At 44.8% G+C, this 23,579-nt stretch overlaps 1 protein-coding gene across 1 annotated transcript in view; it reads left to right on the top strand.

The window, feature by feature from the left end:
* TG (thyroglobulin) overlaps positions 1-23,579 on the top strand; it is a 179,549-nt gene that overhangs the window by 32,492 nt on the left and 123,478 nt on the right. Inside the window, exons 17-22 of the mRNA XM_083749557.1 lie at positions 786-940; positions 4,006-4,162; positions 6,182-6,397; positions 14,488-14,637; positions 16,542-16,712; positions 22,162-22,284. Coding sequence (XP_083605683.1) covers positions 786-940; positions 4,006-4,162; positions 6,182-6,397; positions 14,488-14,637; positions 16,542-16,712; positions 22,162-22,284 — 972 coding nt within the window. The remainder of the gene's footprint in view (positions 1-785; positions 941-4,005; positions 4,163-6,181; positions 6,398-14,487; positions 14,638-16,541; positions 16,713-22,161; positions 22,285-23,579) is intronic.

The following is a 23,579-nucleotide window of genomic DNA, read 5'->3' as shown; positions in this document are numbered from 1 at the left end:
ATACTTCCGGGTTTGCGGTGTTTGGGAGACGATTTGTTTGGCAGCTAAGCTGTTTGATAACCAAGCTATGACTGTACTTAAAAGAACTTGGGACACAGGTTCATGTACAAATTAGCCTAAAATGTGCACAGACTAATGTATATGTTTAGATGCCTCTGGAGAAATTATGGGTTGGATCCAACCAAGTCAATCTGTTAGCACAAGGACTTCTGCTTGCGCATTGAGATTCACTCTCCCTTCTATGCTACAACCCCCAAATTGGTTCTAGGTCCCGCTCCTGACCCTCTGGAGCATTTTTGGGGTGATGCTCATAGAGAGAGGAGCGAGAGGTGAAATGCCATAGTGCAGGTGGAAGTCCTTTTTGTAATAAGATGACATCACTGGGTGTATCCCTCAGCTAGTGGGCAGCTGGATTCTTAGCACTAGGGATGAACGAATCCGTCAATGCTGGTTTCTCTTGAGTTCTCATTTTTTCCAGCCTACAGTTCACTTTTCCACATTTCCACATTAGTTTACACATTAGTCCTCATCAGCTTTATGGTGCAAATATCTCCTAAGGTGCACAGGTTTGCATGTGAAATGCCTTTGTTCCAGCATTAGATATGGATAATGAGAGAGAAGGCTGGGTTTTGTCTTAGTCACTCGCTGCTAGTCCAGTCTGAATTCTTGGCTTCCTGCCCCCATTGATGAGGAGATTGAAAAATGTATGTAAAATAATAATAGAGAGAACAGGCGATGTGTCTGGGTGTTTTGTATAACACTGGTTTCCTTTGTTCTCCTTCAAGGGCTCCAGCCGTTCCAGAGCGTTCAAACTCAAACCCACTTCCAGCTCGTCTTGCCTCCTGAGAAGACCTGTGGTCCAGACTTTTCCAAGTTGCTAGGGGCATTCCAGATCTTTATTCTGGATGAGATGAAGGCCCGTGGCTTTTGTCATATTCAGGTATTCATACCTCCTTTTTCTTTGGCAAACATTCGTAGCCAAGTCAGATTGTCTTCCATGAACATGATTTTAACAATGAGTCCGTAAGTGACTGTGGAGGCCAATTCTGGATCCACACATCCTTCCACAGTGGGTCATAGGTTTCTGGGCAGGAGTTGATCACAGTGAGGGTTTGCCAAGCATGCCTTCCTCTTAGCTCATTTCTTTCATCCTGAGTTCGAGCGTCTTCAAATCCCATGCCACCGTTGGCTGTTCTCCAATTGGAGCGCTCACAGACCAGTGTTTCCCAATTGTCAGTGTTTATACTACATTTTTTTAGTTTTGGCTTTGAGAGAGTCTTTAAACCTCTTTTGTTGACCACCAGCATTACACTTTCCATTTTTAAGTTCGGCAATAATATTAATGATAATTATAATAATTCACAGCAGCTTTCCAAGGCAATCCAAGGGTCAACGTATTATTTATTTAATTTATAAAGGTAAAGGTAAAGGGACCCCTGACCATTAGGTCCAGTCGTGACTGACTCTGAGGTTGCGGTGCTCATCTCGCTTTATTGGCCGAGGGAGCCGCGTACAGCTTCCGGGTCATGTGGCCAGCATGACTAAGCTGCTTCTGGCGAACCAGAGCAGCGCACAGAAACGCCATTTACCTTCCCGCCAGAGTGGTACCTATTTATCTACTTGCACTTTGACATTCTTTCGAACTGCTAGGTTGGCAGGAGCAGGGACCGAGCAATGGGAGCTCACCCGCTGACCTTCTGATTTGAACCGCTGACCTTCTGATCGGCAAGTCCTAGGCTCTGTGGGTTAACCCACAGTGCCACACCACCCTTAATTCAAGGATCACACACAAAATAATAATCCAGGTATCACAAGGCTGCTTACAGTGTAAAAACACAAAAATACATACAGTAACATAATAACAAGCAAAACAATCTCCCCCCTCCCCCAGTTTAAAATGTCAATGGCCGGGGGAAGGGGACGAGAAGAATACTTTTGCCTGGTGTCTAAATATATGTACTGAATGTGCCAGGCCAGCCTCACTGGGGAGAGCATTCTACAAACAGGGAGCCACCACAAAAAGGCCCATTCTTGTGTTGCTGACCTCTGGGCCTCTCGTGGAGGAAGCACACAAATAAGGACTTTGGGTAATAATTGCAGGGCCCGGGTTAGTTCATATGGGGAGAGGCGATTCTTAACCATATTGCAGTCCTGAACTGCTCTTTAAGCTTTATAGGTCAAAACCAGCGCTTTGAATTGCACCTGGAAACCGATTGGCAGCCGTTGCAGTCAGTCCAGGATTGAATTTTGCACCACAATATCACACAGATCCCTAGTTTCCTAACTGTCCTAGGAAAGTCCTAACAACTCTCAGCCCTCTTAGCAAACTATGATTCCCATGGCCCTTTGAGGGATACCATGAATGTTAATGTGATATAATGGTGCTTTAAATAGGTGTGGATGTGAACGGGTCAGTGCACAAGTAAACTAATATCACCCTTCCCAATATCCATTGGGGAAGTGCCTCATCGTGTCTAATTTGGTCCTCAGCTAAATGTTACAAAGAAGCAACTTTTGTCAAGTTTGGCAGCAGAACCAACTAACTTTTGGGGGCATTGCGAAATACATTTCCCCCTTTTCCTTTACATCTGCTGTTCCAGAGCTTGGGATAATTAAGAAAACAAATGTGCACCGAAAAACCTAGCTCATTTGGGCAGCTTCAAAAAAATGTAGAAGGATATATATTCCAGTGCGTTATGGTCATTATATTAAAGATTGCCAAGTCACATAAAAGGTTTTCCACTTGGCCTGCCTTATTTTAGCATGTGCCTTGTTTAGCGCTTCAGAATTCATGGGGAAGGCTGGTAGGATTGTCATCTCGCCCTGCTTTGGCTGAAACTGGTTCAGCATCCCATTCATTCCCTCCAGCTGCTTCCTCAAACCGTGCCCTCCAGATGTTTTAGACTACAACTCCCATCAGGTCCAGCTAGCAAAGCCGTGAACAGTCTGCAAACTTGCAGGAGAGCTTTTCCCAACCTGTTGCTCTCCAAAGACCAACTGGAGAGACGGGCGGCTGGAGCCTGGCCTACCTGGAGCTCACTCCGCCCCCCAGCCAGCAGCTGATTGGCTGAATGGGAAGGGGGTAGAGCGATGGCCAGCAAGCAAGGAGGGGTGTCACCCAGGGTCAGGAAGCCCACGCCAGGTCACAAACCCTGCCCATAGCTTAGATGGATGAGCGGTAATTATTACATAAAGAGGGATTTGCTCTCCTGTGGTAGGAAGTTGCAAGAGCAGTTTGTTTACATGCTACAGTGATAGAAAGCACTGGAGTTTTCTGGTGTTTTGTCATATATCCTAGTTTACTGGAAGGGATGCGGGTGGTGCTATGGGTTAAACGACAGAGTCTAAGACTTGCTGATCAGAAGGTCAGCGGTTCGAATCTCCGTGACGGGGTGAGCTCCCGTTGCTCAGTCCCTGCTCCTGCCAACCTAGCAGTTCGAAAGCACACCAGTGCAAGTAGATAAATAGGTACCGCTCTGGTGGGAAGGTAAACGGCGTTTCTGTGCACTGCTCTGGTTCACCAGAAGCGGCTTAGTCATGCTGGCCACATGACCCGGAAGCTGTATGCCGGATCCCTCGGCTGATAAAGCGAGATGAGTGCTGCAACCCCAGAGTCGTTTGCGACTGGACCTAATGGTCAGAGTTCCCTTTACCTTTACCTAGTTTACTATATGCAATCAGAGCATAGTGGAAAGATGCAGACTCCTCCAATAGGCAGCATAACCATAATATTGCATCAATAGCCCACAGAGCAACTACACTCCAACTGTTCTTCCTCTGCTAAAAACCCGCTGTCTTAAGTCTCTCTCTGCTTCGGTCTCTTTCTGTTCAAACTGTGACACACAAAGAAAAAGACTACTCAGAGCCATCAACTTCATTTGGTTAAGCCCTTCACCTCCCATCATTTGCTAGGTAGGCAAACCCACCATGATCTACCCATTTGTAATACACGCATCAGGTGAAAATGTCATGCATCAAAACATTTGGCTGCTTCTTTTTTTTAAGGTAAATGCTTTTGAACACCTGGTGTCTGTTCCTGTCTGCGATGATTCTTCTGTGCTGGTCCAGTGCCTTGCTGCTGACAGTCTAGGAGTGAACATCACATGGAGAGCTTTTCTTGAGGAAGTCCCAGCTGCTTCGCTTCCAGATTTGCACAACATTGGTGGGTTTAGCTGTTAATGTGTCCCGTTCTTCCAAAATGATTCCTGTCTCCCTATTCATAGACGTGTGCTAGAAAACTGCCAGGAAAATTGTGAGGTTGTTGATTGTTATTTTTTTCAGTTTCTCCCTGGAACTAAAGGAATGTTGGAAAAACAACCAACCTGAAATTTGACACTGCAGAGGAAAATCTGGTTTAACTATCCAGTTGGGACGGAATCGTGCTTAAATATGATCATCACTGAGGGTTTTCCTCCTCTGCTCTTTCTAATCGGCCTTTAACTAAAATATATCTAGTTCCACATTCCCAGAGGCATAAGCTACTGGGATGGGAGTGTCAGCACTGGGAGGAGACCAACAGTAATAGCACCCGCACTTGTAGTGTATAACATGGGGAACTGGGCTATCAGTTGGTGGTCTGGTGCATCTGACAAAGTGAAGTCCTTGTAGAAGGACCCTATGGTCTTGCACAAGCCAAAGACTATCCATCCATTAAAAAGTAATAGAATCACAGAAATGTAGAGTTGGAAGAGACCCCGAGGGTCATCCATTCCAACCCCCTGAAATGCAGGAATCTAAAGTGTTATGCCTATTGGTGTGGTTGCTCGAGAGTGATTAGGCAAGATCCCTCACTGGTCTTTTCAAAGGCTTTATTATTGGTGCTAAACATTTACAATGCAGAACGCCTCTATTTCATGTCTTGCTCAATCACTAGCAGAATCTGAGAGTGGGCGGTCCTTAAACTTTCCCCAGCAGAGTAGTCACTTGACCCCTAGGCGATGCCTCCCCTCTCTGTGCGAAAGCCTACTGCGCAAGGAAGGCTTGGGTAAAAGGGGACCTCCCTCCCTCCTCCCCACTTTGCTCAGGCAAGGTGTCCTGGCACTGCCTTGCATCCTCCGAGCCCTGCAGCTCTTCCCTAGAGGCAGGGCTTCCTTCCTCCGCTGAGGAAGTGCTGCTTCCCATGATTATTGGAGGCTCTCTGTACTCCATCTGCCCTTCCCCCTCTTGCCTCTGAGCTGAGGGCAGTTCCCTGACATAAAGCATCCATGACAGATGGCCATCTAATCTCTGCCTAAAGACCTCCAAGGATGGAGAGTCCTACTGCCTCCCGAAGGAGTCTGTTCAACTGTCCAAGAGCTCTTACCGTCAGAAAATTATTCCAGATATTTAGTCAGAATAACTTGTGATTTGAATCCATTGGTTATGGTCTTACCCTCCAGAGCAAGAAAACAAGCTTGCTCCATCTTCCATGTGACAGCCCTTGAGATATTTAAAGATGGTTATCATGAAGCCAGGCAGGCCATAAATTCCAAGTGTAGCTTCCCTCAAACTAATGCTACTGCCTGGATTAGGTGCCAGACCCCATCAACAGCTCTTCCCAGAAATTTTGCATGCGTTCATTTTCCATTTTGGAATCTCCTGGACTTCGTATATCTGTCTTCCCCATTTTCTTAATGAGGACCAAATGCAAACATCTCCCAAAGCTGGCTTTGGGAGGAATGATTATGTGTAGTATCCAGTTCTGCTATCTATTTGTGTTTACATTTATGCATCTGGACTGGATTATGTGGGGAAGCAGCTATAGGTGTATGTTTGTGTGTATCAAGTACATCCTATGTATCAAAGAGCAAGTGGTGTTTAGACACGGATTGAATGTTTGTTTTGGAAGTTTCTCTGGACCACCATGAGGACAATCTGAGTCTGTTCACTGCCTACACAAAGAATTATTATCAAAATATCATAAACAGAAAATGAAGGAATAACAATCTTGGTGTCCCATCTTTCCATATGGTGTAATGATTTCAAGGTGAACGGAACTCAACTGTTGATTAGACTTGTTTATCTTGTTTTCTGAAATCATTGCATTGGGATCTCCAAGTTATAAATCCTGCTGTAATATTTTCGTCTATGGAAACCTGTGTTACAAACACGTGTTTTGCAAATGGTGCAGAATATTGAGCCCTGATTCTTTACTCCCAGCAACCTCTCCTTTAATGCCCTGTTGTATTTCATTTCCTTATAGAAAGAGCAATGGTTGGGGACAATCTCGTTGGGCGCTTTGAGGCACTGGTCAAGAGTGGCGGCTTTGTCCTCCAATTGGGCCCTGAGCAATTCCAAGCAGACACTTCCATCAGTTTCCTCGGGAATGGTACATCTCCTGAAGTCCACCTGGGATGCAGGAGTGGCTTCCAGAAGGTTTTTAATGCTGGAGAAGTTGCCCCAAGTCTCCAAGGATGTGGTATGGTCCATCTTCATTTCTATCTGTTTTGTTTTCTTAATGTGTTGCAGTTATCAGTCACTTCTGAGCAAAGTTCGGAAACATTTCTTCTCTGAGCTCTTCGTGTCCGACTCTTCGTGACCCCATGGACCAGAGCGCGCCAGGCACGCCTGTCTTCTACTGCCTCCCATAGTTTGGTCAAATTCATGCTGGTAGCTTCGAGAACATTGTCCAACCATCTTGTCCTCTGTCTTCCCCTTCTCCTTGTGCCCTCCATCTTTCCCAGCATCAGGGTCTTTTCCAGGGAGTCTTCTCTTCTCATGAGGTGGCCAAAGTATTGGAGCCTCAGCTTCAGGATCTGTCCTTCCAGTGAGCACTCAGGGCTGATTTCCTTAAGAGTGGAGAGGTTTGATCTTCTTGCAGCCCACGGGACTTTCCAGAGTCTTCTCCAACACCATAATTCAAAAGCATCAATTCTTCAGCGATCAGCCTTCCTTTGCCTACCTTCAAAGCTGCTTCCTTCTTCCACTTCCCAGAGGTGCAACTGATAGATTAATGCTTAAATAATTTGTTGCCAACTTTATTTGAAAGTGCTTAGAGTTCAGGCCCTTCTTCGTCCAAGAATTAAACAGAGAGGTGTCCAAGACTTTAGATTCTTTTTTCAAGTCATTTGCTGGGTGCATGCCATTTGCTTTGTTTCCACATAGCAGCCTTGAGCTTTTCATTATCCATACTTTAAATATATTAGGAAATTAGCCGTTTGCGAGCCCAAGGAGAGCCGCGTTCTGCTTGTGTCAGAAGAAATAGTGTAAAATGGTAAAATTAAAATACGGAATGCCGGGCAAGAAAATTAAAGAGGCGTATGGTAAGACATCAACGAAAGGAACACTCATTTCATGAGCAAGGAGCACATGGTGCTAAATGGTGCAGATCACTAAGCAGATGTGGATTAAAGCAGTGTGTTGACATGTCGGGAAGCTGAGATGGAGCAGATAGAGGAGATGGCTGACAATTACAGGAAGACAATGAAAACAAATGATTGAGAGACTCAGGAAGGTGTTTGGTGTTCTTAAAAGCTGTGCAAATCCACATTTCTCCAAGGTGTGGGACTTCTCTTGGAAGCCTGTGCGAAAAGAATTGAATATGTCTGCATCGAAGCATAGATGTCTAGGGTGGGGGCAGTGGACTGCATGGTGTTGAAGTTGGGACCTTTGGTGCAAATTCACACTCCACTTCTTCCCGTGGATAACGCTTGAAAAGGGCTTGAGAAATATGGCAGACTAGGCTCCTGCGTTGTCTGGTCTTTAGTGCTGCAAAGGGAGAGGCAGTATAGCCAGTTCTGCTTGTTGCTCAGATCTGCGAGGAAGCCTGACTCCGAAGCTCATATAAAGGGAGGGTTGCCAGATGAGAAGACAGGGTTCTTGCAACTTCAGCTGTCATGCAGAAGGAGCAATTTGAGTTTCTGTAGCCTATCATGCAAATTCCCTCTTCAGGGACACACTTGGATAATATGGTGTCCTGAGTGAGGACCAAATTTGGTCCCACCCCAAATATTTCTTATTTTCACAATACAGTGGATGCTCAGGTTGTGAACATGATCCGTGCCAGATGCACGTTCGCAACCCACGTCTGCACATCTGCGTACTTGTGGGTTGCGATTTGGTGCTTCTGCGCATGTGCAAAGCACGATTTAGCACTTCTGCGCATGCGCAACTGCCAAAACCCGGAAGTAACCCATTCCAGTACTTCCAGGTTTCGGCAGTCCACAACCCGAAAAAACGCAACCTGAAGTGGCTGTAACCCGAGGTATGACTGTAATTCCTTTTGGTAGCAATGTTTTTATGGGTCTTCTCAGTTGGTACTTGTATAAATATAGCTTCTTCTCCTTCTTCTCCTTCTCCTTCTCCTTCTCCTTCTCCTCCTCCTCCTCCTTCTTCTTCTCCTTCTCCTTCTTCTTCTTCTTTTCCACCTCAGCTCGGCTCCCTGTGAAGGGAAATCTCCTGCATACCCTAAATCCAGCACTGCCCTCTTATACACAGTGATTAAAGGTCCAGGCTATCATATGTAAGATGGTTAGGGAATATTGCCTGACCTACTCTGACCATAAGAAGAGCACTGTAGATGAATCAGGCCAAAGGCAACTCACCTAGAAAAGCATCCTGTTCTCCTTGTGGCCAGATGCTCACAGGAAGCCCCAAAGCAGGGACTGAGTATCATAGCGCCAGGAATGCCACCTTGGCCCTGCGACCGTGGGCCGTGGGTGACATGCAGCGTGCATGGCCCTGGTGCCAAAATTGTGGGTGCCCGGCCACTTCATGGGGAATTTGGTGGGTGCTCGGGCACTCAGGGCCCCAGGGAATTGGCACCTAGGCATAGCGCCTTCCTCACTGTGTTTCTGACCAACAGATAATAATAATAATAATAATAATAATAATAATAATAATAATAATATTCTTGTACCCCACACATCTGACTGGGTTGCCCAATAGAAACTGAAGGGCACAACAACAACAACAACAACAACAACAAACATTAAAAGCTTCCTGAAACATGGCTGTGTTCAGATGTCTATGAAAATAGTAGTTTCTTTCCTTGACATCTGATGGGAGGGCATTCCACAGGGTGGGTGCCACTACCAAGAAGGCCTTCTGCCTGATTCCCTGTTGCTTCACTTCTTGCTGTGTGGGAACTGCCAGAAGGCCCTTGGAGCTGGACCTCAGTGTCCGGGCTGAATGATGTGGGTGGAGATGCTCCTTCACGTATACAGGGCCAAAACCATTTAGGACTTTAAAGGTCAGCACCAACGTTCTGAATTGTCCATGGAAATGTACTGGGTGCCAATGTAGATCTTTTAGGACCGGTGTTATATGGCCCCATTGGCCACTCCCAGTCACCAGTCTGGCAGCTGCATTCTGGATTAGTTGTAGTTTCGAAGTCACCATCAAAGGTAGCTTCTGAGAGTGGACAGAGAGCATAGCTGGTACCAATATGATGACCTTGCATTCATAGCCTACAGACAAGGCTGGTCCTCCAGCTGTTGGACTTGGGGTACAGGTTAAGTACCTGTGTCATATCCCTGAGGTCATGAGTTTGAGCACTGCTGTGGTCCATCAATGACACATTTCTTTCAGTGTTGTCAAAAAACCCCAGTTCTTCCTTCTGATAGCAAACTGAGTGTGGTGTTGGCCATGTGTACATGCAGAACATTTGGGAACCTGGACATTCCAGCCTTTCCCCTTCTTCAACAGCTCTCGGCATAAATAAGGCTTCAAGGACATTCAGTCCCAGAGATCTTGCCAGCGCAAAACTCACATATAAAGTTAGAAGGCCTTGCCAGGTAGAAACTTCAGTTCCTGACATCTGGAGATGACCTGATGACTTATTTTTCTTGGATTTCCCCCTCCTCTTCCCATCATTAGCATATAAAAAGAATTCACAGAATCGCAATATGCTTTAGGTTGTGAAAATAAAAACACACCCAGTTCAAGTTTTCAAAGAATTGAGCAGAGACCACAGAGACTGAGCTGAATTTTCGCGAATTAACTTTTTTCATGCACAAAGGTGGGTTGGGGATTGGGGTTGGGTTGGGGCTATATATATATATATATATATATATATATATATATATATGCAGGTTTTGGTGTCCTCGGGTGTCTTCCCGTGTAAAAGTTGGGGTGTCTAGGCGACGTTTCGACGAGGTCTCACTCGTCATCTTCAGGCTGGTGCTTTCGGCTTCTTGTTACTGGAACAGAGCGGGATCTCAATGTTTGAGTTCCTATAAATACTGTAGAGGGGGTGTGGTGTCTAGCCTCCAATGTTCTGGGCAGAGAGGAAGTTCCCAGGCTAGTGTGCCTTTTCTTCTTTTGTTCCTTAATTACTTGAGAGATACCTTGAGTGATTTCTTGAGTGATATCCTGAGTACCACTTAGGTGGGTCATTAGGTGTGGATTAGTTGCTAAAGTCTTTGTGTCTTGACCTCTTGAACTTTGTGAAGAGTTTTCCTGAGAAGATGGCTGTATTGCACTTAGTTGTGCTTTGGCTTGGCTTCGTGTATAGGGGCGAGCTGTGGTTTTGTGGCTTGTGTCAGCCAGATCTGTGTAGGGATTGCAGGGGGGTGCAGCATCCGGAGGTGCCACCATGGATTGGCTACTGGATGGTGTCAGTAATTCATCTGTGGAGAGGGTCTGGGTTTGGGTCTGGTGTGGTTGATTGGTGTTGGCGTTCTGTGTGCCTCTGGATCTGGTGTCAGTTTTTGTGGGGAGGGCTAATTTCCAGATGTCTGGCAAGCGGGATGTGTCGTCACGCTTGTTCATGTTGTGAGGGTGTTTCTCTATCTCGATGGCTTCCATGATTATTCTCTTGTGGTGATGTTCCGTGTTAAAGAGCAATTTGGAATCTGCAAAATTAATTTCGTGTCCTGTTTCTTTCATGTGTTGGAAAAGAGAGGAAGTTTTTTCTTCTTTTTTGACGGCATTCTTGTGTTCTGCGATACGTGCATTTATTCGTCTGTTTGTTTGTCCAATGTACGTGGCTGGGCAGACTTTGCAGGGTATTTCATAGATCCCTTGGTTTTCCAACTGGATTTTATCCTTGGGGTTTCTGAGGATATTGGCTATTTTTTGGTTGGTGCAAAAGGCTGTTTTGATATTGTGTTTATGGAGGATTTTGCTAATTTTATCTGTAGTGCCCTTGATATAAGGAAGGAGGGCCATGCCATTGTTTTCTTCTGTGTCTTGGTTTTTGGGGGGTGTTTCCTTTTGGATTAGCTTCGTAATCCTGTTTTGCTGGTATCCATTGGCAATTAACACATTTGAGAGATTCTGTAACTCAGTTGTCAAGTGGTCTTTGTCAGCCAGGCGTTTGGTTCTGGAGATGAGAGTCTTGGCTACGGAGTTTATTTGTGCAGGGTGGTGGTGTGATTGTGCATGTAAGTAGCGGTTGGTGTGTGTTTTTTTCTGGTAGATAGTGTGTCCTAGGGAGCCATCAGGTTTTTTGTAGATTAGGACGTCAAGGAAGGGAAGTTGGTTGTTGGCTTCTATTTCCATAGTGAATTGTATTTTGGGGTGTAAGTTGTTGAGATGTGTGAGGAAGCTATCCAGTTTTTCCTTCCCGTGTGGCCAAATTACATCGAGATAGAGAAACACCCTCACAACATGAACAAGCGTGACGACACATCCCGCTTGCCAGACATCTGGAAATTAGCCCTCCCCACAAAAACTGACACCAGATCCAGAGGCACACAGAACGCCAACACCAATCAACCACACCAGACCCAAACCCAGACCCTCTCCACAGATGAATTACTGACACCATCCAGTAGCCAATCCATGGTGGCACCTCCGGATGCTGCACCCCCCTGCAATCCCTACACAGATCTGGCTGACACAAGCCACAAAACCACAGCTCGCCCCTATACACGAAGCCAAGCCAAAGCACAACTAAGTGCAATACAGCCATCTTCTCAGGAAAACTCTTCACAAAGTTCAAGAGGTCAAGACACAAAGACTTTAGCAACTAATCCACACCTAATGACCCACCTAAGTGGTACTCAGGATATCACTCAAGAAATCACTCAAGGTATCTCTCAAGTAATTAAGGAACAAAAGAAGAAAAGGCACACTAGCCTGGGAACTTCCTCTCTGCCCAGAACATTGGAGGCTAGACACCACACCCCCTCTACAGTATTTATAGGAACTCAAACATTGAGATCCCGCTCTGTTCCAGTAACAAGAAGCCGAAAGCACCAGCCTGAAGATGACGAGTGAGACCTCGTCGAAACGTCGCCTAGACACCCCAACTTTTACACGGGAAGACACCCGAGGACACCAAAACCTGCATTCCTGTACCCGTGAAAATCTACGAAAGCAAATATATATATATATATATACACCATTCAGTTCCAAAAAACACCAAAAATGTTCACACAAAGGTTAAAATATAAACTTTCAGAATTAAAATACAGTCATACCTCTTGTTACGTTTGCTTCAGTTTAAATCTTTTCAGGTTGCATCCTGCGGCGACCCAGAAGTACTGGAAAGGGTTACTTCTGGGTTTCACCGCTCGCGCATGCACAGATGTGCAAAATTATGTCACGCGCATGTGTAAAAGTGATGAATCGGGACCTGCGCAGATGCACAGACGCAGGTTGCATTCTTTTCAGGTTGTGAACAGGCCTCCGGAATGGATCCTGTTCACAACCAGAGGTATCACTGAACACAATAAAACAATTCAATTAAAAGGAGACCTTATGTTATTTGAAGGACCTCTCACCTTTGCTATTGGTGTTACCATTTCATACCATTTCCCCCTGTTCACTGTCATTCTTATATGGCCAGCCCTACCATTAGGCAATGTGAAGTGACTGCCCTGGGCAGCAGATTCTGAGGTTAACCCCCTGGCTGTTTTTCTTGAGATCTCTGGCCATTTTCCTCTGCTGAAGGACAAAGTTTTAGAAACATAGAATTGTAGAGTTGGAAGGGACCCTGAGAATCAGATAGTTTAACCCCCTGCAATGCAGGAATACTCAGCTGTCCAACACTGGGATCGAACCTGCAGCCTTGGCATTATCGGCACCATGCTCTCTAACCAACTTTGAAATATTCAGTGACTGGTCCAGTTGGCTTTTGTACATGGAAAGTGGGAGAGGGGAGAGGGGAGAGGGGAGAGGGGAGAGGGGAGAGGGGAGAGGGGAGAGGGGAGAGGGGAGAGAGAGAGAGAGAGAGAGAGAGAGAGAGAGAGAGAGAGAGAAACTATCAAGCCCATCTTTGGCAGCAAAATGTCTGTGATCAACTCTCAGCAGCTGAATTGGCACACATTTTTTGTAAAAACCAAAAAAAACAGGGCTCCTGCTGGCTGCATCATCCAGACAGCAAGTGTTCCCATTGCCAGTATAATGACATCATGGTGCTATACAGCTAATCAGATTTGGCTGTGTGACAACAAAACTCTTCTCTCCCTGTGAGAATATTTTCACCCTGCTTTGTTGCTGGAATAGGGATCTTTTTTTGCAAGAGACCTTTCTCACCACTACCCACCAAAAAGTGAATTATGCACCCCTCCTTGTTTCAGCCCTCTTAAATGTTAAATAAAGAGTGAGGAAAAACTAGAACCCTATAATTCGGACATTTATATTTTTTTAAAAGCCCAAGCAAGTGCAAATGAAGTTGTGCTATTTCTGCTACATCTACATATATCCTTGGGAGCAGACAAAACTTCCACATTTCTCACGGAGATATCAAGGGTATTTCAAACTTTTGTTGTAAAGCGTAAGATAAGTCGCTAAGTGAGCATGTTAGGCAAATGTTACTGCTTGAAATGAAATGCATTATTATTTATTACTACTTGTTGTGATGATGATGATGATGTTTATTGTTCTAAATGTTGATAATTTATCGTTAAATTGGTTGCAAAGGTTTGTTGTTGTTGTTGTTGTTTAGTCATTTAGTTGTGTCCGACTCTTCGTGACCCCATGGACCAGAGCACGCCAGGCACTCCTGTCTTCCACTGCCTCCCACAGTTTGGTCAAACTCATGCTGGTAGCTTCGAGAACACTGTCTAACCATCTCATCCTCTGTCGTCCCCTTCTCCTTGTGCCTTCCATCTTTCCCAACATCAGAGGCTTTTCCAGGGACTCTTCTCTTCTCATGAGGTGGCCAAAGTATTGGAGCCTCAGCTTCAGGATCTGTCCTTCCAGTGAGCACTCAGGGTTGATTTCCTTAAGAATGGATAGGTTTGATCTTCTTGCAGTCCATGGGACTCTCAAGAGTCTCCTCCAGCACCATAATTCAAAAGCATCAATTCTTCGGCGATCAGCCTTCTTTATGGTTCAGCTCTCACTCCCATACATCACTACTGAGAAAACCATAGCTTTAACTATATGGACCTTTGTTGGCAAGGTGATGTCTCTGCTTTTTAAGATGCTGTCTAGGTTTGTCATTGCTTTTCTCCCAAGAAGCAAGCAAAGGTTAGTTTTAATCAAAAGCTAGTTTTGAGCTACAGACATCCAGATGCTGCAGCATGATTCCCATCCATATACATTTGTGTCTTCTGGTTGAATTTAAAATTATCCTTGTATTCCATAGGAATAATACATCTTTCCCCCCCTCTGCAGTGGTCTGCCCTCCAGGCACCTTCTTCCAGAACGATGGCTGCCTTCCATGCCCCTCTGGATTCTATCAAGATCAAGCCGGAAGTTCCTCCTGCATCAGATGTCCTCTCGGGAAAACAACTGCCTCTACTGGAGCCTTCAGAGCCGAGCACTGTAAGGGTCTGGGAAAATTTGCATTCTGTATCTTTCCATTGGTATCCAGGCTGTTATATACTGTTGCACGCACCCCAATCAACTTCCAATTTCAGGGCTTCATTCTCTTCCTTGGAATGAATGTCAATGGCACATATTGTCATAGAGTTCTACTCAATATTGATCCAGAGTAGATTCCAGTGTATCGTTAGCAGAGTAACAACTTAAACACGTTGCAGGATTCCCCCCAAAATAGACCAGAGGCAGTCAATATTTCATCCAGTGGAGCTTCACTGCTACTGAAGGCAAATGAGCATAATGGTCACAAATCCAATACATTCAGGATTGGCGCCGTCCATAAGGAATCCAGTTGCAGCAGACTTAACTTAAACTTACAATAACTTATAATAAGACTAAACCTTAACACTAAGTGTGTGCAGAACACCACACCAGAAGGAAAAGAGATAGAACGAGAAAGTGAAACCCAGGCTCCTTCTGGCCTTACTTTTATAGTCAGCATGACCTTGACTGAAAGAGTTTAAGCCAGCTGTACTCAGCTTCTCTGAAGGAATAACCCAAACATCATGAACCTTCTGCTTGTTTCTTTCACACAGAGAAGCTTCCAAAACCCTCTTGAATTAGCCAGAAGAGGAAAGATCTCTACACGTCAGATCAATACGTTCTGCACTAAGAAATGCAAACTGACACATATATTACAACCCGAGCATAGGATGAGGATGGGGCTCAAAGCATGAATGCTCTAACAGATTTGGACTCCCTAGGTCCAGGGAAGCCCCAAGACACAGCTTTAGGTCCAGCACAAGGCAAGACATGCCTCTGTGTCTCCAGCTTCCAGCATCAGCCAGACTCTCTCACACAAGAACCCATTGGTCTATTGTTCTCCATCTTAGGATGGTGTGGCATCCAGCCAGCTGAGATGGGAAAAGCCCCACCAAACTTGTCTCTATGGCAGCCTCTTAGGACATGTGAAGGTACTTAACTGGCCAGCCAAGGTCATTATCTTACAAAGAAACTTGTCTGACCAGTTCAGCAGTCTTTTTTATTACCTTCTAAACCTCAGCGGATATAAGATAAACAGGCCAGGAAGGATATCATCCAGACTTATCCCTCAAACCTATAGCAATACATTTGTGGAAGACTGATTCTATGATAGAGAATGAGACTGCACATACATACATAAATAATTTTATTTCTATGCCGCTTTTCCACAGTTCTAACCATGCTCAAGGTGGCTTACAACATGAAAAAATGTGCATAACTGCAACATAACAAAATTAGTCATAAACAGTAAAGAAAACTTTTAAAAAACCATATACAACCAAACTGAACAATATGAATGTAGAATTCTGGACCGTGGCCAATCAGACCACATGTTAAGTTGTGGGTGAACATATCAGACGACACAGTGATTCTTCAAACAGCACTTGTTTATTCACAGGCCAGGACAGAACTGAACTGAAGGGTTCAGTCAGCCTGCTTATATAGAGCTCCAGTACAATGTAACTGTAACAATTTTCTAAAATCATCCAATCATTGAATGTCACCTTCGATCCCTTATTTGCATAACTATCTACAGTATTCCCCTGCTGGCCCAGGGTGAGAACTTCAGTACATAACACAACAGTTGTCACATAAAAACTCCTTGCATAAGATAAACTAGCAGGTGAAACAGAGAGCTCTAGTAAACCTTCCTTTCAGATGTGTAAGGTTTTGTTTTGATTTTACATACTTCCCAGGACGTCTACCAGTGAACTGCACCACCTCATTCTGCATAAGTTGACTAGGGCAATAGACAGCTTTAACCCACTTTAATCGTACAAACCTAAATTAACGGGGTGCTCTTGAATCCCTTCCACAAAATGGCACACCAACTCTCTCTCTCTTTAACTTTCCCTGCAAATAAGGTGTCACTGACTGCCAAAGGGATGGACAAGCTGTGCGGTGTGAGGAAAACGGTCAGTACAGGCCCTCCTTTGAAGACCCTTCTACCAACAAATCTTTCTGCGTGGATAGCCTTGGAAACATATTGGACTGGACTGAAACAGAAGGCCCACTTACAGACTCCCAGTGTTCAGGTGAGTGGACCAGACAAGCTTTTATCCCATGCAGGTGGAACCTGGAAACGCAAGCAGTTGTCCCCATGAATGGTGGGTTTGTGAGTCTGCTAGCCACTCGGCGGCCACTTAAACTTCAGCTTTAGCCACTCAGAGAGGAGGGATGTCTGTGGCTTGCAAGTGATGTATGTCTGCTGCTCCTATTTGCTCCCATTTTCCCCTTGCTGTGGAAATATTGTGGCGGTGGGCTTATCAGTTCCTGGGAAAGGGAACAAGAAGAGGATGCTGGTATTCTGGTCAAAGAGGTTAGCCACCTTTGGTGTTGACAATCGTCTAATTTGGTACGATGCAAATTCCTGTGTCTTTACCCCCCTTGGCTTGTCCATTCAGCTCCATGGGTAGGCAAACTAAGGCCCAGGGGCCGGATGGGGCCCAAATGCCTTCTAAATCCAGCCCATAGACGGTCTGGGAATCAGCGTATTTTTACATGAGTAGAATGTGTGCTTTTATTTAAAATGCATCTCTGGGTTATTTGTGGGGCATAGGAATTCATTCATTTTTCTTCCCGAAAATATCGTCTGGCCCCCCACAATGTCTGAGGGACAGTGGACCAGCTCCCTGCTGAAAAAGTTTGCTGACCCCTGAGCCTCTCTCCCAGACTTGTAGATCTGCACAGTGATAATGATGGTGGTGGTGATACTACTACTACTACTACTACTACTACTACTACTACTACTATTTATACCCCGTCCATCTGGCTGGGCTTCCCCAGCCACTCTGGGTGGCTTGCAACAAAATATTAAAATACTGTGATACATCAAACATTAAAAGCTTCCCTAAACAGGGCTGCCTTCAGATGTCTTCTAAAAGTCTGGTAGTTGTTGTTCTCTTTGACATCTGGTGGGAGGGCATTCCACAGGGAGGGCGCCACTACCGAGAAGGCCCTCTGCCTGGTTCCCTGTAACTTGGCTTCTCACAGTGAGGGAACCACCAGAAGGCCCTTGGAGCTGGACTGAGGCTGTTTAGGGCTTTAAAGGTCAGCACCAACACTTTGAATTGTGCTCGGAAACGTACTGGGAGCCAGTGTAGGTCTTTCAAGACCGGTGTTATATGGTCTTGGCGGCTGCTCCCAGTCACCAGTCTGGCTGCTGCGTTCTGGATTAGTTGTAGTTTCTGGGTCACCTTCAAAGGTAGCCCCAGGTTATTAGTATTAGTATTAATACTAATGCTAATAACAATTTTATTATTTCTATCCTGCCTATCTGGCTGGATTGCCCCAGTCACTTTGGACGGCTTCCGAAACATATAAAGAGGCAATAAAATACCAAACATTTGAAACTTTCTGATACAGGTCTGCCTTTAGATGTCTTCTAAAATGTACATTCCCACACAGCTTATCTCTGTATCAGGAGTACAACATCATTTTTCTCTTAAAGAACAATGTACAGAAATGTATTGAATTTTACCTGTCTTAGTACTTTTGCACCTTTCTTTTTCACAGTTGGTTTCCCCTTTTCCTCTATACCTTATTTATTTATCTCTGCTGTCTCTTGTTGTTCTAATAAAATACCAATCAATCAATAACAAAAAAAATCAGTCTCCGGAGATTTGCTGATTTCTCTGCTGTGAAAATGCGATGAAAATTATGAAGTGCTTCGAGAATGAAAGAAGTGCTGCACAGGCGATGATGACTTGTGATAATTAATACTGCTTCCTCTTAAAGTCTGCAGCCCTTTTTCTGCCTGGTCTCAAATGCGGGGCTATTTCTTCCCCTCCACCCGCTTTCTGTTCCTGGCTCAAACCTGGGGTTCCCTTTCCAAGCAGAAATGAGGGTTTGATTAAAAGCACCTGCGGCCGTCCGCAGCGCTGACAACAATGACCGTTTGTTTCTGATTAGCGTGGGCTGGTTTTGCTTTGAGGAGACAAATGATTCTTTGGAAAGGTTGATCTCCCTGACTTTTCTTTTGTGGTGTTGCTTTTGCTCAGATCCTCCTGGCAGTTTTCGCCACAAGGCTCCGATGTGTAGCACACCCAGAATTGTTACCTGTTTCTGCGGGTTTTTCTAATGCTCAGGTATCGGAGGACGAAGACAGCAGGTGCCACCAGGAGTAGGAGACGGAGGGGTGCAATTGAAGAATGGAGTGGCAAGTCTTTCTAAAGTAGGCAGGAACACAGGTCCATCTAGTTTTTCTACACGTTGATGTTGGTTCTGATCAGAGCTCAGCTGTGAGTTTTCCCAGGGCAAGTGGCAGGACAACATCGTCAACAACAAACCTGCTTGGGGTCATACCTAGAAGTCATGGGACAAGTAGAGGGAATCTCAGACCAAAAAGAAGTGTGGATGAACCTGAAGGGCTCTTCTTCTTCTTCTTCTTCTTCTTCTTCTTCTTCTTCTTCTTCTTCTTCTTCTATCACTCGTAGCTGAGTAAGATTGTCTTCCATGAACACGGTCTTAACAGTGGGTCCATAAGTGACTGTGGAGACCAATTCTGAATCCACACGTCCTTCCACAGTGGGGACATAGGTTTCTGGGCAAGAGTTGATCACAGTGAGGGTTTGCCAAGCGTGTCTTCCTCTTAGCACGTTTCTCCCTTTCGTCCTGAGTTCGAGCGTCTTCAAAGCCCAAGACACCTTTGGCAAAGGCTGTTCTCCAACTGGAGCCCTCACAGGCCAGTGTTTCCCAGTTGTCGGTGTTTATACTACATTCGTTTGGATTTGCCTTGAGAGAATCTTTAAACCTCTTTTGCTGACCACCAGCATTATGCTTTCCATTTATAAGTTCAGAATAGGGTAGGTTGTTTTGGAAGACAAGAATCAGGCATTCGCACAACATGACCAGTCCAACGAAGCTGATGTCGAAGAATCATCCCTCTGACACTGGTGACTGGTAGTTAACCTCCAGGGTCTCAGAAAGGACACATTCCCAGCCCTTCCTCAAGGTGATGGAGATTGAACATGACACCTTCTGCATGCAGAGCAAATGCTCTACCACTGAGTTGCAGCAGAACCCCTAAAACGATAAAATGGTGCCTTTTGATTGAACCAACATAGATTGGTGGAAGGCAGGCTGAGAGACAAGTAAGCCTTACATGTTCCGTTTGTCCTGCTTGTTCATCCCTCTGTTCCACTTGAATTTAGGTCTAACTCAGGCATGGCCAAACTTGGCCCTCCAGCTGTTTTGGGACTACAATTCCCACCGTCCCTAGCTAACAGGACCAGTGGTCAGGGATGATGGGAACTGTAGTCCCAAAACAGCTGGAGGGCCAAGTTTGGCTATGTCTGGTCTAACTGAAACAAATAGGTAAAGGTACCCCTGACCGTTAGGTCCAGTCATGGATGACTCTGGGGTTGCAGCACTCATCTCACTATATAGGCCAAGGGAGCCAGCGTTTATCTGTAGACAGCTTCCAGGTCATGTGGCCAGCATGACTAAGCCGCTTCTGGCGAACCAGAGCAGCACACAGAAACGCTGCTTACTTTCCTGCCGGAGCAGTATCTATTTATCTACTTGCACTTTGACGTGCTTTCAAACTGCTAGGTGGGCAGGAGCTGGGACTGAACAACGGGAGCTCACCCCATTGCAGGGATTTGAACCGCTGACCTACTGATCGGCAAGTCCTAGGCTCTGTGGTTTAGACCACAGTGCCACCCGCGTCCCAACTGAAAGAAATAGTAAAATCAGTTTTTGGAACTGGAGCATGTGTGATTTGCTGTAGCTTCTATATCCTTCATTGACGTATTTTTGCTGTCTGTGTATCCTCTGATGCAAGGCCTGTTGTGAGGTAAATAAGTTTATCAGTGATTGGCAGATTGGCATTGCTGATCAAGAGCTATTTAAAGTCAGCCATAGCAATGAGGCAATAATCCCCGGTCTCTTGAGTGAAGCTGTTACTTCTCACACCTTTAAAAGTTCTAATTCCCAGACATGGCTTTTCAGGCAAATCGTGTGGACTTTTTTTCTTTCTTTTATGAGGCAAAGTTGAGGAGTTTGGCAAGACTTGATCCTGAGGGCCAAGAAGTGATTGGCCTAAATTGCTTTAATGAGAGGTTAATTTCGCTTTCTATCTCCTATCCTTCGAGGCCAAGCTGCAAACCGCTCTTCTCTTGAATGTCTGCCTCAACACGCTCCTAATGTAATTTCTGGCATTCGTTTAAGAGAGGTTGGAGAAAAGAGACAGATTCCAAGCAAGTAGCTGTGTTAGGTAATCTGTTGTAGCAAAAGAATCAAGAAAGAGTTCAAGTCTCTTGAAACCGAATGCATTTATTGTGGTATGAAGTTTCACAGGCAAAGGCCTGCTTTGTTGGAAGGAAAAATAATAATCAGCAGCCTTTATATGGTGGTTTAATTCAACACCCATTGGAATGTGTTACTCTGGAGGCGCCATTATACCTTTTACTTGTCTGGTGATGAAATGTTATCATTTTCTTTAGGAACTGTCGTTTGTTAAGGATGCGAACAGTTGTTAGGAGGCCCTATTCCTCTAACAGAGCTAAAATCCCCATAGTGTTTAACAAACAGTCGCTTTTTCCAGAAGTTCCAATGAACATCTACAGTAGCATTAAACTGGCATGTCTGATAGCATTGGACTACTGCAATGCGCTCTACGTGGGGCTACCTTTGAAGGTGAACCGGAAACTGCAATTAATCCAGAATGCGGCAGCTAGACTGGGAGTGGCTGCTGGGACCATATAACACCAGTCCTGAGAGATCTGCATTGGCTCCCAGTATGCTTCCGAGCACAATCCAAAGTGTTGGTGCTGACCTTTAAAGCCCTAAACAGCTTCAGTCCTGTGTAACTGAAGGAGCGTCTCCACCCCCATCATTCAGCCTGGATATTGAGATCCAGCACCGAGGGCCTTCTGGCAGTTCCCTCATTGCAAGAAGTGAAGTTCTAGGGAACCAGACAGAGCGCCTTCTCAGTAGTGGCGCCCACCCTTTGGAACGCCCTCCCAGCAGATGTCAAGGAAATAAGCAGCTATCCTGTTTTTAAATGACATCTGAAGTTGTCTTAGGGAAGTTTTTAATATTTAATGCTCTATTGTTTTTAACACTCGATTGGGAGCTGCCCAGAGTGGCTGGGGAAACGCAGCCAGATGGGCAGGGTATAAATTTATTATTATTATTATTATTATTATTATTATTATTATTATTATTAAGGTATGAGTGTTGGATTTCACACAAACTCATCCAACTTTTTATAGGTGTCATCAAAGCTAATATAGCCCTTGACCTAATCAGCAGATATCCATATTCTCAGAAGCATGTATGTAGCCAAATACAGGTTGGTGGATCTGGACCCCCAATCTCTCTTTCCCGATCCCCCACCCCATCACCACCGAGCTATCTGGATCTCCAAAGAATACACAGAATTTAAGTTGGTAAAGACCTTCACATCATTCTGAAATGTGTGCTTCAAAACGGACGGGTCATGATCAAATATGATTGTTCTTGGATCTGCTTTTGTTTCAGTCTTCAGGCGCTTTGAGAGAGTTCCTGCTTCCAAACTGTCCTTCGGGACAGAGGAGGTAGAAACGATTGGATCTCAAACCATCCCAGGAGAACCTGAGAGTGTGCTCCAACAGTGCATGGCAGGTAAGAGAGTGGATTTCCGTTTCTTCTTTGCAAAAGTCAGTTTGGGAAAACATTCCAACTTTTCTGAGAACTTTCCCTCCTTGGGACTCTTAGATGCACAGCTAATTCTAGTCTGGTCTCACTCCAAAGGGCCCTAGCAGACTACTTTAATTATAGTTTAATGGGGTGAGATGTGGTGGTTCACCACTGGCTTCCTCATCTCTCCTCCAGAGGAGGTTGGCAGCATCAGAAGTACTTTTCCCCAGCTGCTCAGATGTCTGTCTGCCTGCTAGTGCCCATCTTACTGCATCTTATTATTTTTCATTTCTATACCTCTTCATATTTTTAAGAAAAAAAGTATCCAAGCAGTTTACAACATACTAAGACATCAAATAAAACCATCCAGAGTAAAATTTTGCTGAATAAAGTCAAATATACATTCAAAGCAACGTAATTCACCAGAAGCTGAAAACACCATCTTAAAGATTTCAAAATAAAACCAGGCCAACTACAGAGTGCCTATTTAATGCAGCCAACTTAGTGTTTATTTTTATTTCATTTTTATTAATATGAACACATAGAAACCACAGTAAAAGTGGTATGTGTGACAGATAAAAATGCATCTAGAAATAGAAAAAAAAGGATGTACAATGGGGAGGAAAACCCAGAAAACAACTGAGAATACAATACCACATTTTTATCTTAAACATTTCAAAAGTAAACATTATTAAAGGAAGTGAAATATAAAATGCACATTTAAAACAGCAGAACTGGCAAGAGAATAAAATAGAACATATCTTCTGCTGTTGCTTGCAGTCCTGATGATGGCGGCTGGCAGCTGCAGAAGCTCAGGTTCAGTGACCTGGGTCTGCACTAAGAGACAACCAAGATGACCTCTGACCTCTTATGCAGCCTCAGCGTTTGTTGCTGGAGCCAATCAGGGCCCTGCCCTCTCTGCCCGGGTTGTCATGTGTCCTCTTTTTCCAGGACACGTCCTCTTTTCTATGGGTGTGTAAAATGAGAGTCGCCATAGCGATTCAGAGTTAAAAGTAGAAGTTGGAAATTGTGTCCTCTTCAAAATATGGCAACCCTGTGACCCAGGCCAGGGGTGGAGGGAAGGCCTGCAAGGCAAGGAGAAGATCTTCCAAAACTCCTGGGCAAGATGATCTCTTTTCTGTGTTATGCAGTAAAGTCTCAGAGCATCAGTCTAGAGAAAGGTTTTGATCGCTGTAGTTTTTTTTATTTAAAAAAATCATTTTTATTGATTTTCCAATGAAAAACATCCAATTAATACAGTGGTACCTCAGGTTAAGTAC

This window comes from Podarcis gaigeae, assembly GCF_964106915.1.
Source record: "Podarcis gaigeae genome assembly, chromosome: 7".
In the NCBI taxonomy this organism is placed as follows: domain Eukaryota; kingdom Metazoa; phylum Chordata; class Lepidosauria; order Squamata; family Lacertidae; genus Podarcis; species Podarcis gaigeae.
Note: the sequence above shows the minus strand (reverse complement) of the source record. Positions and strands in the feature narration are given on the sequence as shown.